The sequence below is a fragment of the Ochotona princeps genome, chromosome 13 (assembly GCF_030435755.1).
Source record: "Ochotona princeps isolate mOchPri1 chromosome 13, mOchPri1.hap1, whole genome shotgun sequence".
Lineage (NCBI taxonomy): Eukaryota > Metazoa > Chordata > Mammalia > Lagomorpha > Ochotonidae > Ochotona > Ochotona princeps.
In genome coordinates this window covers 36,467,423-36,486,267 of record NC_080844.1, presented here as the reverse complement: position 1 = coordinate 36,486,267, position 18,845 = coordinate 36,467,423, and the positions used below count along the sequence as shown (strand labels likewise).

Sequence of the window (18,845 nt, the reverse complement as noted above, 5' to 3'; positions counted from 1 at the left end):
AACTCCGTTGAGAGACAGAAGCCCTTAAGTGTGTGGGATAAAATCAAAGGAGAGGGAGGTTTTCAATAGGAAATGTGTAAAGACTAACTAAGCAGAGGAAAGAACTGGACCTTCAGCACGCCTTGCTGTGGATACTTAGTTCAACCTCCAGCAGCTTTCTGAACCTCAGTTTCCCCATTTACACAATGAAAGGGGATGAATTATGCACAAGGCTCCTTCTGATTTTATCTGCCTTGAATCCTATGTGCTTCAAAGTTGACTGACAATCAATAGATCCACATTATCTTTGCCTGTTACTCCAATTTCCTTGTAACCACCCCACACACACACACACATACATACAACCACCGCCACAGCCCCTCCAGATGAGAGAGGACTGTCAGAAAAAGTCAATAAAGACCAAAGAGCAATGGATGAATGCTGTGAATGGAATGAGTCCAGATGCTCTGAGAGATGACAATGATCTCACTCTAATGAGCTGAAGTGAGCTCACCTACAGCATTAATGAAAGTCTGACGAGTGGCAAGGGCCAGCTGATGTGGCTCACAGTTCACCGGCAACATGTTTGAAGTCCCCTGGCAAACAATACACCCACAGGACAGACCAAGGCCCTCTACAGAGGGTAACCAGCAATTACTCTGTGGGCTTCTGTCACTTTGATCTTTGGGTCATGACCTTTGCTTTCTTGTGATCTTCAAAGCCCAGATTGTAGATTAGCCAGAGAGTGCTCCCTGGGTTATGTAAGCCACAAGTTTTACAGCTCCTATTTGGCTGGGAAATGGCAGCAGACCTGCACGGCCAGCAGCATGCCATGGAGGACCTCTGGAGAGAGTGATACAGACACTGGGCAGGCCTCAGGACCGACTGTTCCCTGCGGGGCAACAAAAGGAGGGTGTCACACTGTCAACAATTTAATGAAACAAGGAATACAAAGAAGTCTACCAGGAAGAAGGGAGAAAAGAGAGGCCAACTAGAGATGCAGTGCTGGGAGAGAATACAGGATAGGGATAGGGGATCTGGAGATGGGAGAAGAGAAGGCAGACCAACAGCCCAATGTCATTTCTCGGAAGGGCAAGTCCACCACTTGTCAACTGTTGCATCTCTGCACTCTTCTTTCTGCACTAAAAAGAAGAAAACAGGAATGCAAGGGAAGACAAACAATACATACTTCTCAGGTCCCAGGTATCCCACATTTGATCATTTGGTTCATTTATTCAGCCAGTGTTGACATCTACAGGAGAACCTTGTGGTGGTTTCTCAGGCCAAGTCTTGCTGCTCTTTTCTTGCACAAACTCTGAAAGCTGATGCTGCTACATTTGCTTCCATTCAGTATTCAGTCCCAGACTGTGTGTGCACAGCAGTGTGTGCACAGCAATGCAGGCAATTTCAAGCTCCTTTAATAACCCAGTAATGGACGTTCCTCAGCCATGATCTATGACGAATGGCAAAGGGAAACCCAGGCATGGTTTTACTCCTGCCCTAATAAGGCCAGGGTACTGTGTAACAACTTGGTAGTGTGTTCAGGCTCACACACAAGTTTAAATAGCCTATTTTACCAGGGGGATGTGTGCCAAAAAAATCCAACTGGGTGCACAGTGGGTGAGTGAGGCAGTGAAAGCGGGTGGTAGATACGGGGGGGAGGCAAGGCAAGCCTCAGCAGAAAACCCAGCATCTGTAATGCCATTTCCAATAACTACATAAATCTAGTCACTTCCCATTTCTGGTCCAGTGGCTGGCCACAATGTGACCTAAAACTAGGCTGACCTCTTTGAAATCAACATCTCCCATGGAAATGAAACAACAGACACACTTGTTTTGATGTATGGCTGGGTGACATATTATAAATATTACATCACATAACCACAGAGGATGCCAATCAATAAGAATTTTTTCTAGACAGCACTAAATGAACCATGGGTTCTTGCTTCTGAATGCACTCCTTTAAGGCTCCTACCATTGCTTAAATGATTAATAGGAGACATATTGTCAGAAAATGTACTTAAAGTGAAAAACAGTAAACTGTAGAAATATCATTCATTTTTAAGCAATTTTCTAGTGAAAATGTCACATAAATTTACATAGAGGCTTCACTACTGGGCTCTGGGTAACAGCTACAGAGAAGGCAGACCCCATGGTTTGTGGATGAGGGGCCAGGAAAACATTTCACCAAAAGGAAAAGAAAAAAGGCAGACACATTGCTTCGTATAAACTCAAATGCCACAGGAATTTTAAATTCGAAAGTCATCTTGGGAAGCCCAAAGATTTCTCAGGGACAAATGAAGAACAAACTCCTGGGTAAACAAAGCAGGACTGCTCACAGAGCATAGCACGGAAGTACATCTCACACACATCGCTCTCCTCCAAATACATGGGTGAGTGTTCATCAAATCAGCAACAAAAACTCAAACCATAAATGAATAGAAAACTTAAACCTGTTAGAGAACTGACTATTTCATTCAATGACCTCAAATGTTGGGCTGTGACTACATAGCACGAATACTCCCTCCGTCCCTTCACGCTGATGCTCCCACAGGGCTGGCACCTTGCCATCCATGTGGGTGACATCAGGATTTTCTAAGGTAGTTCAGACTATATCTAATTTCAGCTATGTGCCAGCCCTAGAATACAGCCCCTCATGGCAACTATACCACATGTGTACTAACAACTGGCTTCACTGCTGCCTTCCTTCCATGGAAACAAGACTAAAATGGGAAGGTTAGAGGGTACTCAGAAGAGCCCAAGAGAAGAAACACCCCATAAAATCAAGCACTTCCCCCATAAATCATGACCCAGAGTGTGAACTGAGCTGCATATCATTCCTTGCATGTTTTGACTGCATCTGTTGACATGCAAACTGACCTGATTCCACAGTGGGCATGGGAAGTACTCAAAGGGACCCGCATCTATCTAAAAAGACTCAGCTCCAGCAAGGAAAAAAAAATCGCAAGCCAACCAAGATTTTCCCATGGCCAGCACTAGTTTAGGAATTCATAAAGCTTCAATGAATAAGGCTTGGCACTTACCCATTGGAAGCTGCTCTTTAAATGCTGAGATACACCAAGGAATAACAGAACTATACAAGACTGGATATGTAAAATGGTGTGATATGGTCGGGAAAGAGCTGTAACTGGCTTGGAAACCAAGAACCTGTCAAGGCTAAAGCCAAATCAGTGTCAGAGTCACCTGTGAAAGGTTTTGCTGTCACCCTGGTGAATCAGAAAGCCCTGGCTGACTAAGAGGCACATTCCTGGTGAAAGATTAGTGCCCTAGGCTGCCCTCCTCCCTCTGTAGGACTCCTCATCAGATCTCATCTGACCCCTTACACCATGGGTCTTAGTATGTTTCTGAAGAAATAGTGTTTTATTTCATTTACACAATCTTACAAGCCCTCTGTTTGAAACTTAATAGAATATACTAGAACTAGAAACTTGTTTTATATTCTCTCTCTATTACTCTCTCATTCTAGGGTGGAAAAGCAACAAAAACTTGCTTTAAGTAGAATTCAAACAAAGCTTTTTCATTTGATGAATAAATAAGATAAATGCACATGTGTGCAAATATAAGTATATATGTACATATATCTGTGTACAGCCAAATACACAGGCACACATGTGAAAACCAAAAACAAAATGGGGGGGTTTCTTTCCCCTTCTCATTTGAGAGACAGAGAAAGAACTGCCATTCACTGATTCATTCTCCAAATGCCTACTGTGACTAGGGCTGGACTGCGACAAAGCTGGGAGACAAATTCAACCAAGGCCTACCACCTGGGTGGCAGGGAGCCACTTAGTAAGAAATGACCTGCTTCACCCCACAGCCCACATAGCACGGAGCTAGAATTGAGAACTGAAATCAGAACTCAAATGTAGACATTGTGCTACAAGGAATCAACCAGCAGTTTACATGTCAACTTAACTGCTGGACCACCCACTTTTAAACTACCAAAAATGTTCATGGGGCAATTTTCTAGAACTTGCTTGATTCTTGAAGAAGTAAAATAAAGAAAATAAAGTTAAAACATATTTTCAGGGATCTGAAATCAGGTTGTTGAAATCCTCAAAATTGAGGAGCATGTTCCAAAAGGAAATTAAATGCTGCTATTAAGAAACATAACGTGATGATTGGAAAATTAAAATATTCATCTGGGAGACATTAGCTATATATAGTTTTATATATTACTCTCACACAAATCTATACTATCAAATCCCAAATGAAAATCCTCATGATCATGACAGAGGATGACTTACTGAACTTTTTTTTTTTTTAACAAATCAGGGCCTACTCTATTTTTAAAGATTTATTTATTTGAAAGCATTATAGGGTGGGGACACACACACACACACACACACACACAGAGGGAAATCTTCCATGGACTGGTTCACCTCACAAACAGCCACAGTTTCCAGGGCCGGGCCAGGCTGAAGGCAGACACCAGGAGCTTTAGCGAGGTCTCCCACACGGATTAACAGGAGCCCAAGCACTTGAGCCACCTTCCCTTGTTTTCTCAGATGCGTAATCAGGGAGTTGCGTTGGAAACAGAGAATCTGGCTCACAGACCAGTGCCTGGATGGGATATCAGTGTCACAGGCATTGGCTTAACTCGTTGTGTCACATCACTGGCTCTGACTTTAGCTTTTTTTAAAAATAGGATCAGAATATTGTTCTAATGTTTTAAGAACAGTTTAAAATTTCCTACCAAATTAATCAAAACACCTAGAAAATGGGGTTAAGGGCACAAACCTGTTTCCAATAGAGAAACAGCATTCTTTCTATAGCCTTATATACCTGCATGTATGTATGTGCGTATATGTGTATGTTTATATGTTTTAGTCTACAGTATTCGATAGTCATCAGCATTTCTTACAGATTTGATCTTAAAATTAATGCTTCCAAGTATATTATTTTGTGGGTCACCTTAGCTTTTTATGAGATTTAATAGAACAAGCCCCCCTCAAGCCATTATCTTCTTTCAAAATCCATCCAAGTCTCTCCTGGAAGCCCTAGCAACCTACTGCTTCCTTTCTTCTTTCTCATTTGTTCCCATCTTGCCCCACTGGTTTGGGTAGGGTATTAATGAAAGCTTATATCATAATGAATAGAGAAGCTACACATGTGAAAAGTACCATTAGAACATGTATAAAACAAACCAACAGGGAGAGTATACAGATTGTAAAATGAAGAAAAATAAAATTAGCTAGTAAAGCGTGCAACATCAGGAAGACTCATTAAGAGCAAGTGAGCTTGGATCAGAGGTCTCAAGGAAGATAGTTTGTAACTCAAAGGAAGACCCTTCCACACGTAGCCTAGCTGAATGCATGGCTGGTGGATAGCAAGGCAACAACTTGATGGTGCTAAGAATTAGTTGACTCCTCAAACTTCAAAAGGAAATGGTCTCTCTCCAAGTGATTGTGAGGTAGACCACAGAAAGATCTAACAATCAACAGCAGAGGTCAGTGAACTAATAGCCCATGGGTCAAATCCAGCCCACAGCCCGTTTCGTAAATAAAGTTTTATGCAAACATAGCAATGGCCAATTATATATAAATTATTTATGGTTACTTCCATGCTGCAAAAGCAGCCAGCAGAGTTTAAGCGTTGTGAAAGAATCTCTATGACTTCCAAGCTTAAAATAATTACCTAGCCACTTGTAAAACAAACAAAAACCTTGCCAAATGATGTAGACCACCAAATAACCTTTCATTTTCGTTCACTCCTAGGACCTCAAGAAAGGGAGACAATAGGTGACAGTTGAACATTGTCACAGGAAGTCTCCTGATGCTTACCTAACATCTACTAAGCACCCTATGGTTTCCATCAATCGCTTCTCCCTTCTCCCATCACATACTCACCTGTATCTCTTGTAGTCTTCCTCATCCTTCTCCAAGCTGACGAGCTCATTGGGACATGCCACATTTCCTAGCAGACTGAGATACTCTAGAGCTGGGGTCACTTCTGCCAGGTGATTAAGCAGACCCTCCAAATCAGTGATGTGACAAAAGTTAAGGATCTTGGTCTAGAAGGACAGAAGGCTTGGCAGGTACCATGGGCCATCAGCCTCACAGTGACAAATCTACTGTGTCCACACAAATTACACAGTAAGGGTCAAATCAACTTAACATAGCATACCTATTTTTTTTAAATCACATTGTCAGAAACACTACTCAACTTTTCTCTGAATAAGCAAGGCTGAGTACAGATCACTTAAGGGAGAATGAATACACTAAATGGTTTATCATACTTTTCTTTCCTCTTCAGTTGCTTTAAAAAAGAGAGATAAAACATAGATTCTATGTAGTAAAATATTTTATTATAACATACAAAGCTTAATATTTTTCTAGTAATACAAACCAAAGCTTAATTCCAAACATCACATTAAAAAATGTACACACATTTCTCTCTTGCTGGAGAAAATTTACCTCTGGTATCTGAGGGAATCATATAGATGCAAACAAACGCGTATCTCAAGTGAGAGCCAGTATTTGGAACTAAGCATGGCTTGAAGACTCCCTAATAGCAACAAAGCACTGCATTGAGGGAAAGGACAAGGCAATGAGAGAAAGGACAAGTGTAGCCAACCAGGTAAGTCAAAATGCACTTCCCGAGATGGATGTGAATCTAGTAATCTGTGCAGGAATGGAGGAGTGAAGACAGAGGAGGGGCATGGTGTGGAGATCTCTCCAACAGTCACACCACAGGGGCCATCACACATGTATAATCAAGGCATTCACAGAGATGCCCAAACCAAGCAAGGCAAAAGTCAGAGATTCAAGGACTCACAGGTATTGGAAAGAGCTGGATGACAACTTAATCTACAAATCACCTCCTGGCTTACATCACAGGCAGAGGAGTTGAGCCACGGACAAAGTGAGGGTTAGACAGACCACAAACAAACACCATGACCATGAGGAGCATGTAAATAAAAAAGGAGTTAGCACCAGTAGACAGGAATGGCAGTACAGCATACAGGAGCCGAGCACACATCAGGGCAAATACAGTACACAAGAGCCCAAGCCTGAGAGGTCCACTTGGACAGAGGAAAGGAAGGTAAAATCAAGTCAAAGGTTCTCTGCATTCCACCAAGATGTTATCTAACCTTGGAGGAGGGTCACCCAGATTTTTAGACTGTGTTTCTACTTGTCAAACCAACACAAACTCCAACACACATCTAAATCCAGCCAGTAACATACCTGCCAAGGGGTCACTACAAGCCAGTACATTCCATTCTGACACCCATCACCATTTGCCCTTGCTGTGGGATTCACTCTTCTTCCATCTTCTATCCTCTGAGCCAGCTCAAATGCATGGAATCATCTTAATCCTTCACACCATGACCCTCCACATATTTGAAGTTTTTATTCCAACTCTAAGTTCCTTCAGGCATTCACCAGAACTCCTGCTGCGCCATCCACCATCGCATGCAAGAACAAACACTGCACAAGCAGTCAGGGAGAAGACACAAGCGTGCGAGCAGGAAGCCAACAGTCCCATGGGGTGAACCTTCTCACCAGCTGCTGGCTTTGATCTGCCAATATCCTTCCTGTTACAAAAACAATGGTGCAAACATGGACATGAAAGCTGTTCATCTTTCAAATCTTATACAAGTAACACCCAGGGATGACCACAAAAGAACATTAGAAAGAGGGTACAGGACTGGGGTTTTTCATGGAGAAAGTGAGCAAGAAGCTTCCACTGGGGAGGTGAAGCTGGAAATACAGAATCAAAACATGACACAGTTCAACACTGAAGACAAAACTCATGGCCACTTGTCGAAGATCAACAATCACAGCCTTTATGAAAATCATTTAAATATTACCCATGAAAAGTGACAGGGAGCAATTCCATACCTAATCCAATTTTCCCATCAGAAAATGTGTGTCACAGTCATTGCTATGAAGGAATGTATGTGCTGTGCCACAACACTCTTTTCCAGCACTGTCCTAGGACTGGGCAGATGAACTTCAGGAGTCCTGGAATACTTTAGAGTACCCACCCCACAATTTCTGAAGTCTCCATCCAGTACCCAGGATCAGTTGGGACCAACAGTGCCATTTAAGGTGGAGGGCCCCATATCTGGACATCCACCTACAGGGGGTTCTGGTCCAAAAACTGTTGGTGTTCCAACCATATATTCCACACATCAGATGGTCCTAGGAATGATATAACGCCTGATGGTCCAGTTCTTGTGAAACCTCAAGGGCCATATACCCTCAATACAGGGATGGTCAGTGACACAGGAAACTAGATTAGAAGCAGAACAACCAAGACTCAAATTAGTATTCTGACACGAAATGTCAATGATGCAAGTGATAGCCTAACCCACCACTCTGTCAGCCCCTGCCCTGAAATCTTACATAGCACACATGTGGAAAATATGGGTGACAGTTCTCTAACTTTAATAGACCTAAAAACGTTACCAATAATATAGCTATAAATTACCAATGAGTGAGGAAACTTGAAAGAAATATTTCTAAACTGCTAAAATAAAAATCAATTTTGATTAACACTAAGTGATGGAATTACCCTTCTATTCTCTCTACAGAAAACATTATAAAATTTCATCGTATAATGAAGCTATAAGGGAATACCTTTAATAGAAAAGAAGTAGAAGAAAAAAATCTTACACAGGCATATCTATAAAAAGAATGTTACTTTTCTTGGTATTTTGACATTTGTAGTACATATCAAATTAGATTTTTAAAAAATTTGCTTTGATCTATTTTTGTTCTAAATAAATATTCATTTCACACATATTTTTACATTGTTTCATAGTCTTCATTTTTTTTTAATTTATTTTTTCAAAAAGCAGAGTGACAGAGAGAGGGAGACAGAAATCTTTCATTCATTGATTCACTCTCCAAATGGCTACCACAGACCAGAGCTAAGGTAAGAATTCCATCTGGGTCTCCCGCATGGGTGGTCTGGGCCCAAATACTTGGATCATGATCTGCTGCCTTCACAGGCGTGAGAACAGGAAGTTATGTGGGAAGCAGGGCTGCAGTGACTCAAACCACCTTCTCTCTAATATATGGTACCAGTGTCACAAGCAGAACACTGGCCAACAGTCTTTAGCTTTAACTGGAATCCCCCACATGTTATGAAATTCATCCTTCACAAAACCTGGATTTTCCCAGAACGGGAGGTGGGTGATTCAAATGTCCTGCTCATAGAAATTTCTTGGGAAGAGAAGCTGTAGGCCCTATAAAGCTTCAGCCATCCAGTGCCACAACATACTAAGGATTTTCAGAGCTGATCTCATTTGGAATATTTCGTGTAGGAGAAGCTCCTTCCCAGGCCTCTAATGTCTTTTAAGAGGAAGAGAGAGAGCTCTCATCATCTGCCTCATTCCCCAAACATTCACAAATGCAGGCCTGGATAAAGAGATGAGCCAGAAAATCCAAGACTCCCACATGCACAGCAAGGATCCAGTGCTTTGATCACTGGCTTGAAGGGTCTGCATTGATGGAAAGATGGAGGCAAGAGTTGGAGACAGGAATTCAATCAAGGAACTCAGAAGTGAGACACATGCACCTTTACTGTTCTGGCTAAATACATGCTGGATCCTTTCCTAGGCCTTTCAGTTAGTGGCATACAAAATGAGAGCGAGCCTGAATCAGGTGGTTTCCTACAACACTGGCAACTACTCCCTGACTGTGCTATTCAAGCCCTCCACCTTCCATTGCCACCACCAGAGGATGAATCAGGACAAGGGGTTCCAATTGGCTTCCCAGGCTCTTGGGGCAACAAGGAGAAACACAGGTCTGCCTTGCTGGTTGCAAACTCTGAGACAGGACCTGCCTCCTGTCCTCCTTTTAAGGTGCATAGAAAATCAAGCAGAGGTGACCAGTGACAGATAAACGTCTCCTCAGGCAATGAAGACCGCTGCTTTGGAGATGGCTCCGGAGACTCTCCCAGGGTGGCTTCCTTCCCCTTTTTCCTCCTCAGAGTTTGAAGCTACCTGGCACAATTTCAACCTTCTGCAGCTGGATGGCTGGATGTGTGGCACACACCTGGTCTCCCTCATCAAGTCTCCTCTGGAACACTTGAAGCTTAGAATTTTTCCCGCAGTGTTCTCTACAGAAAGTTGCCGTGGCGGAGCCCAGCTGTCATGGCGAGGCTTGCCAAGGGAGATGTTTCTAAAGAGCGCCCAAGATCAAAGCAGCCTCTTGCCTTGAAAGTTTGGAGGAGTGAGTTGGGGGGCTCTGGAGGCAGCCATGTCCAGTTGCTCAGGCCGCAAGCTATTTCCCAGTTATGAATGGGCAGGTTTCTCCTGCTGGGCTCAGCTCTAGGGTAATGGGCAGCCTCTGGAATTGCAGGGAAGACTATAAAAAGAGCAAGTCCTAATATAGGATTTTGTGATTGCTAACTGGGTAGTATAATGACACACCCGCTTGTTTTCATTCACACACACACACACACAGCTCAGAAAGCTACCACATACAAAACAGTGAAGAAAACTGGAGTTAAAGACCACAGTTGATACATGGCAAGGTCTAGATTCAAATCTAGGCCTTAAAGAAATTACATTTCTAGGATAAAAAAAAAAATTAAAAGTGACCTGCAATTTCCTAAAATGAAAAGGGGACTCAAAAATCCTAAAATCGAGGAGTCCTGCACACACACACCTCCGTGGGAGTTTCCGAAGTGCTGTCAGCCAGCTGAGCTCTGCTCCCCAGACACTTCCCATTTGGGCTTCTCTTTATTTAAAGCACTGAGGCTTCAGCTAACAGCAAAATGCATACAGGAGTTGTGAAGTCTCTGGGTGTTAATTATGTGATCCCCCATATACTGTACGTACCATTCAGATCTCTCCACAGGACTCTGAGATGATTATCATTATTCTGTCCATTTCATAAATAAACTGAGGCCCCTGACAAGGCACAGAGATTTCCGCAAGATGACAGGAAACTGCTGCTGAGACTCAGGCCTGGCGTTCTGAGGCAGCACAGTGGCCACCCCAACATGGCCCAGCTGGGGGAATGAAGAAAATGGGGCATTTCTCCACAATGACAATGTAGTACAAACTCCTTTTCACCTGCTACATGCAGTGAAGCAAGACTGAAACAAACACGGTGACAGAGAACAAAGGGTGATTCAAATCAACTTACTTGCCCAATCTCCAAAGCAGAAGGTGCAGAAAATCCCCTTGACCAATCAAAGACTACATGGCTGTATTTCCAAAATATCCCATTCGTCCCTCACTTATAGAGCCAGATATGATTGGGATAGTTATCAAATTCCTCATTTCTACTAGTGGACGAGCCAGAGGTAGATGATACATGCCCGTGGACAGGTTCTGAGATAAAGTGGAAAGAGGGGAGGTGGGTTAAGCCCAGGACTGATGATAGCATGGCCAGTCTAAATAAACCAAGGAGTAGAAGCAAGAGATGAAGAGGTCATCAGAGACAGTTAGGTTTTCAGACTGGCCAGGGGAAAGCATTAAAGCTAGGTTGAATAGAACAAAGGTGGGAGGTCAAGTAGGAGCTAGGCAGATTGGAAGGGAGGCATGATGGGTGAGCTCGGGGTGGCAGGGGAGGAACCCTGCCAGATATAAGGCTTGGAATCTGAAAGCCCAGCAGAAGAAGAGCATAGGTAGCGGGTCCCTCCTGTATCTGCGTTCCTTTCCTCCAGCTGTAATGGCCCCAGCTCTGACTTTCAGGATATATGAACAGCATTCAACAGCCCCACAGCTCTTATTCCTCCAGTTTTTTCATAGAATGAGTTTTGTTCAACAATGCTGCCCAACTCATAGAATGACAGCAGGCCACTAAGAAATTATAAACATTATAAAAATAACCTCTCAATACATACTCCAACCTTGAAGACAGAAAAACTCAAGTTAGTTAAGTTTACATAATTCTCCAGAGCCATAATATTAACCCTTACATGTAGTGGAACTCAATATTATGAGACCCTTAGTAAAACACTCGCAACAACCTATGGGGTGGCTACGACTACTGTGCCCATTTTGCAGAGGAACTCTAAGCCTCTGCATCAAGCAACAAGTCCAAGGTCTCACAGCAAGTGGTAGACAGGGTACCAGTCACAAAGACTTGCATCAGTGTCTGCTGTCACCAACTCCTATTTGAGAGCTTCTCTTTCTGACTGTGACACCTCAAGTTCTCACGGGCAAGTAACACCAAACATTGTCACAGAGAAACTTAACTGTGAGTAAATCCAAATAAAAAGAAATCTAGCTGATTTTTTTTGAGACGCATATATGTAAGCAGAGTAAAGAACCATTCTACTCATGTCAAGAATCAATTAGGACCCAGCACAATGGCTCAGTGGCTGAATCCTTGCGTTGCCTTGCAAGCACTAGGATCCCATGTGGGTGTCAGTTCATGTCCTGGCTGCTCTGCTTATCATCCAGCTCCCTGCTTGTGGCCTGGGAAGGTGGTGGAGGACGGCCCAAAGCCTTGGGACCCTGCACCCACGTGGGAGATCCGGTAAAGGCTCCTGGGTTTAAATCAGCTCAGCTCCAGCCATTGCAGCCATTTGGGGAGGTAGCCAGCGGAGAGAGGATCTTTCTATCTGTGTCTCCTCTCTAAGAGAACTGCTTTTCTAATAAAAATAATCTTTTTAAAAGTCTATTAAAAATGAAAACAAACTTCACAAAAGTTTGAGACAAACTTCACTCTAGCTGACAGCAATTTTCCTAATGTATTTAACAGTCAGTCTACAAAAGAGTTAACACCTTCTTAGCAGACCAAGTATTAACAGATTCCAGAACTCGCTTTATCAAAGATATGAACTGAAACATTAAGGAGACAAGATACCAAGACCTGTGCACTAGACTGTGAGAAAACTGAGATGTGGTTTTTTTATATTCACACGTTGGACAGCCACCTTTTCCATTTGCCTTGCACTTTGGATGTGACTTGCTTTGGCCACAGGGACATCAATACAGATGATACAAGTAGGGCCTGAAAACTTATTTGCTAACACCTCATGAAGCATGTGCTCTTGGAAACACTCCTCCCATAAGCAACTGTTTATGCTACAATGTCAGAGACACACAGTTCAGACTACAATCACCACTCAGCTCCAGAAACAAATGAGGTCATCTTAGACTATCCAACCCCAGTGCAACCTCTGGATAACGTTACTGCATAATTGGCCCAAGGCAATGCCAGTGGAAGAGCCATCCAATTAAGCCTTTGCCAAATAGTTGATCCAACAGCTGATTTGTAAAGACATAAAGTAAGCCACAGAATTTGGGGGTATATTATTATGCAGCCAAAGAGAAGCAGAGCCTACATAAAAAGTACCTCACAGGGTAGCAAGAACAATATTGCTATTAAGTAATATACATTAATATCACAGTCTAAGCAATATTGCTATTACAGCAATAAACCCAGTAACTTTTGGTCAGGCTGAGAAACTCACACATTCTGAAGCAACAGAAGTCAGATGGCTATAAAGACAGAGTCAGAAGTACCCAGCTGGGGCAGAGGTTGACTGGCCCGTTAAGGCACATTACATATCAGTGCCTGAGTTGACTCGAACCTCTGAATCCCAACTCCATCTTAATCCTAAAATAGACTCTGGGAGGCATCAGTTATGGCTCAAGCACTTGGATTCCTGACACATGCAAGGGAGACGTAAGCTGAGTGTAGCCTCAGCTTTGAACTCACCCCACCTGCTGCAGATATTTAGGGAATCAACTAGCAAATGTAAGTGTGTTCTCTCTCTCTTGATCTCTCACGCTTTCTAAATTTATAGCAAAATTCAAGTTAAAGTGTTACGTTGAGAAGACCGTCTGTTGTATCACCTGCTTTCATTCTGAACCCAGAAAGGAAACGAGGAAAGAAACGAAGTCACACTGCACGCTGAGAGTAATTCTGGGCTCCTATACCCACTGGTAAGTGCTGGAATCAGGTTCACAATGACACAGTGCCCGATGCTTCCACCTCCCCAGGCCAACATCATTACTTCCTCAACATAACTCACACTACTGGAGAAGGTGGGGCAGGCAGAGGACTCCTAAGAAGGCAACATCTCTCAGGATTCTGGAGCTAAGAGGCTCACCAAACGCTGGTGACGGCAACACCAAGACTAAAACTATCATCTAGCTCAACTTAGCAAAACATATCCAGGGCTTCTGAGAGGATGACTTGTCCGAAGCCACACATCTCTGTGTGACGAAGCTGATCCAGGAATCCATGTCCCTAATATGAGAATATTCTATAGTCACTGGGACACAGGACACAGCATTAGGGCACAAAGCAGAAACCAGATCAGCAGATTCTAACCAATCCTTTTGTCCTTGATGGCTTTGCAAATATTCAATCCAAAAAGTCCTAAGACACACTGAATACAGTGAGTTTCCAATCAATGGGAAGCTTGGCTGACTAAAAGCAGCAGATGGAAAAACACACTCAGTTTTTTTCTTCATGACAAAGACTTCGAATCTCCCCTTCATTTCTACTGTAGTGTCCCTACCAGTAGTCAGGACTGAGTGTTTACATCACTTCAGGATTCTTACACTGCAATCCTAATGCCCAATTCTGTGATCCTCCGAACGTAAGTAACCAGGCCATGAAAGCAGAGCCCTTTTGACGGGACTGGCGTCACCGTAAGAACGGACAGCTTCTTTCTTCTTTCTCTGTACCACGAGAAGGTGTAGGAAAAAGTGTCATCACCAAGAACCTAAGCATGTAACAGGTGTTGTGGTGCAGTGGGATGTACTTCGCTTGGGTGGCTGCATCCCACACTGAATTGCTGGTTCAAGTCCTGGCTCCTCTCCTTGTGATGTCCTGGGATGTAGAAGATGATATACCAAGTGCTTGGACCCCGGCCATCCATGTGGGAGACCTAGGAAGAATTCCAGGCTTCTGAGTGTGGCCTGGCCCAGCCCCATCCACTGCAAACATTCGGAGCGTGAACCACAGGATGGATGTTATCTCTCTCTGTTTAGCTGGCTCTCTGGCACTTGCTCTGTTGCTCTGCCTTGCATGAAAATGAAGTAAATAAATGAACATTAAAAAAAAGAAGAAGAACCACCTAGCCATGCTGGCACCTTGATCTCAAAGCTTGAGCCACTAGACTGTGAGAAATAAAAGTCTAATGTTTAAACTACTTAGTCTACGATATCACAACAGCAAGCTTTGGCCAAGATAATATTTAAAATAATACAAATTAATTTGTGGCTTGAAGTGTCAAAAAGCAGCTTGCAAATGTTTTCCTGATCATTTCCAAAGCTCACTTGTATATCTAAGTGAAAACTAAACTGCATACGTACCTTTATTTTATGATTTAGGGGGAAATCTTCACTTTTTGAAATATTTATTTGAAAGACAAAGTCGTGGGAGTAGGGGAGGACCTTCCATCTGCTGGTTCTTCGCCCAGATGGGCTCCACAGTCAGGGCCGGCCCGGCTGAGATCAGGAGCTAGGGACTCCATTCAGGTCTTCCACACTGGATGAAGGGGCCCAAGCACATGGGCCATCTTCCATTGTTTTTCCCAAGAGCATGCGCAGGGAGCTGGATCAGAGGGAGCAGCCAGGGCTCTAACCAGAGCTCACACTGAGTGCCTAGGTCATAGGTGGTAGCATAACCCAGAGTGCCACAACGTCAGCCCCTTCCACCTCTAACTGATGGCGTACATTTGCTCCAAGTTTCAAACAGCCTGTTAACAACCTAACGAAATGGCAGTAGTTGGGTGAATTCATTAGGGTGTGACCTGGGTCTCCTGTGTGGCACTGCAGAGTACCTGGGTCTGAGTTCCAACTCCACGCTGAGTCCCAGCTTTCTGCTAACGTACACAGACAAGGACACAACAGGCAACACTTCACACAGTTGCGTTCCTGCGCCCTGCCTAGAACAGCCCAGCTGAGTCCTCATCTCCTAGCCTCAACCCTCCCAGCCTGGGCTTCCATGGGCATCTGCAAGACCTCCTCTGCCTCTGATTTTCAAATAAATTAAATAAAAATTTTTTTCTTAAAGGTTATTAGACGTCAAGTTTGCAGCAATACAACAGAACGGCAAGAACTTTAGACAGGAACAGAGCAAAGCCTCAGCTGGAAGCAGCCTCTTATTATTGCTTCCAGGCCTCTTCTTTATGCCTTTCCACATCCAAAGAAATGGAATGACCATGACCTTCTCACAGGGCTTGATCCAAATGAAAAATAATATACCAAATATATAATATTTGTATCTAAAGCACAATATAGAAAATATACATACCACATATATTAACAATATATTCAGCATTTTATATATTTATATTATAAAGTGTTACAAACTGTGTGAACATACATAGTTTGTATAGGGATATATGTGTACACACACATACATGTATGTATGTAGTGTATGTATGTCTTTATGTATGCGCATACCTGAAGCACCCAGCCCAGAACCTAGGCCCCAGGAGGGTGAGGCAAGGAACAACTAAGCCAGGGGCTCATTCGCTCACAAATACTGAGGGAAGCTGCACACTCTGCCTGGCTTTAGGCACAAAGGGCAGAGGTGAGGCAAGCGAGCAGCCCGCCCCTCCTGGGGGGCCGTGTCCGGGCCGGCAGTATCCCCAACTCCGCCAGCCAGCAAAGTGGGGGCCCCCACGTGCCTCACACACAGGCAGCGGTCAGTCCCAGTCCGTCGGTCTTCTCCCAGGCCGCTGCGGGCTCCAGCAGGCCGGGCGCAGGCGCACCGGGGCTGGGCACCTCTCTCACCGCCTCAGAGCTTTCCAGAACCCTCGGAGGAGGAGGAGGCGGCGGCCGCTTCCTGCGCCGCACCGCCCTCTGCTTCCCACCAGAGGTCGCCCTCCCACGCCAGCCCGAGCCCAGAGCCGCGGCGGCCTCGCGCGCCGTCCGCCCCGGCCAGCGCTGACATGATTTTCTTTCTCTATTTTTATCTATTAAAAAGATTTCTTCACAGCCATAACTTAGCTCTCTACACTAAAACGGGGCAACAGGAAGATATAATGGTGCATTTCATTTATGAATGACCTCTAATAAATTACTCTGAAGTGTCCCGAGTGCCAGAAGACAGAGCGCTTTGTCTGCCCGCGGGACTGCGTGTCACATACTTTAATCTGGCGGACACGTAAAACTCTCCTTTTGACATTTCACAGGTATTTGTGTCGGGGCGGGGGGCGGGGACCCCGGTGGGGCCGGGCGGGGAGCAGCGGGGAAAGGATATTCGGTTCTTGTTGAGGGTTAAGGTATGGAGCCGCGGTAACCCTGGCAACACGAGGTCGTCCCCCAGCAGATTGTTGTCCAAGATGAGTTCCTCCAGGCTCCCGAACGCCCCCAGTCCTTCCAGTGACCTGCAATGACAAAGGCAACAGGAAAAATGATCCCGCACTAAATCAGGGAGGCCATTATGAGCCGAAATAAATATTTTAACCTTCCCTTTCAGGACTGGGAATAGTCTGGGCTTGGCGCCTGTCAGCAAAGTGAATGACAAGAATTAGGAGCGGGAGCCCGGGTGGGGGCGGCGGGGGGAGAAGGGGGCCGCTGGCATCCTTCACGCATTGCCGACATGAAGGATGAGGGTCAGTTAGTGAGTAGCCAGGATCCAAAACAAAGGGCTTCAGAAACGGCCTGCAGGATAAATTTGTCAATGTCTTGTGCCTCCAGGCACCCAGCCTGGGCTGACCCTAACTTCCATTCCCAAGATAAATAACTGTGTCACCATTCACCTTCATTCCCTGGACACAAATTTAAGTTGTCATCCATCATTTCTGCCCAGAAATATCATACCCCTCTTACAATAATAAATATAACTTCAAGTATCATTTCTTAGCGGTTCTCCCCGGCACACGGCAGGCTCTGTTCCTTCCCTGTCCTCTTACATCCTCTGCCTTTTTTTCTTCCCCCTTCTTTACTAATCACTTAATTTGCTTCTACCCGGGTTCCCCATGGCTGCCCCCAAAATGCCAGGCATCTGCGGGATTACCTAAGCAATGTGAGCGCTAATCTTGGCTCTGTGGAATTTCTTTTATTTGTTTTTGTTTTTTTGTTTAGGGCTGAGGGAAGGGAACTCAGGCCTTCAGAGCTGCCGGAGGATTGAAGTTTCGTTTTTAATTTATGGAAAGTGGATTTCTCACTTTATTTATTTTGCAAAAAAAAAAAAGTAGATTGTAGCAGCAGAGAGGTTGAAGCTGTAAAAACGCATCTGAAAGAATCAAGTACCAAGCTCAGGGGAAAAATTATATATATATGTACATATGTATATAAATAGATGTATGTATGCATGCATGTATGTTTTAGAAAGGGGGAAATAGCATTGTTTATGCATGGAGCTGAAAGTGAACTCTTAATTTTATGGGCTCTCGGGGGTGTTGTGGTAACTGGGCAGTGGGGCGCAAGTGCCTGCCCAGGCTCACACAGACGTTAATTAAAGCCAGGCCCTTGCACACAGAGAGAGACGGACTCCCAGCTCCTGCACCTGCCAGACCCAAGAGATGTGCTGAGCTTGCACAGGCTGACAGCTGAGCTACCGCGCCGAGTGGAGGGAGGACTTGCCCGGGATCCCTGTAAAATGTGACAGATCAGGCAGTCGGCAGCACGACTGATCCATTTATGGACAGTGCTTGTGTCCCAGCACCCTGTCTGCACAGCTGAGTGTGGCCTTTGGGCCAGAGCTCCCTAAGGCGCCCGGAGCTCCCTGGTATGGGGCTACAAACCAGAGAGTTCATCCCAACCCTCCTGCCCCAGGTGAAACATGCCTTATGAGTCCTCAAATCCACACAGTCCATTGGGCCCAGGGCTGCTCTGCTTGCATGCCACGTTCCTGCCAGACCTCAGCAGGCCCCACCCAAGCCCCAGCACTCAGAGTGGCCCATCCCAAGGCGGGTGCACCAGGCCGCCCACATGGGCTGTGCAGGGCCCTGGGCTCATCCCA

The 18,845-nt window shown here is 44.6% G+C and overlaps 1 protein-coding gene across 1 annotated transcript in view; it reads right to left on the bottom strand.

Annotated features, from left to right (window-relative positions):
* Window positions 1-18,845, bottom strand: part of LRMDA (leucine rich melanocyte differentiation associated) — a 1,013,179-nt gene that overhangs the window by 434,015 nt on the left and 560,319 nt on the right. The window contains exons 3-4 of the mRNA XM_058671395.1: window positions 17,134-17,265; window positions 5,850-5,984 (exon numbers count right to left, since the gene is read on the bottom strand). Coding sequence (XP_058527378.1) covers window positions 5,850-5,984; window positions 17,134-17,265 — 267 coding nt within the window. The remainder of the gene's footprint in view (window positions 1-5,849; window positions 5,985-17,133; window positions 17,266-18,845) is intronic.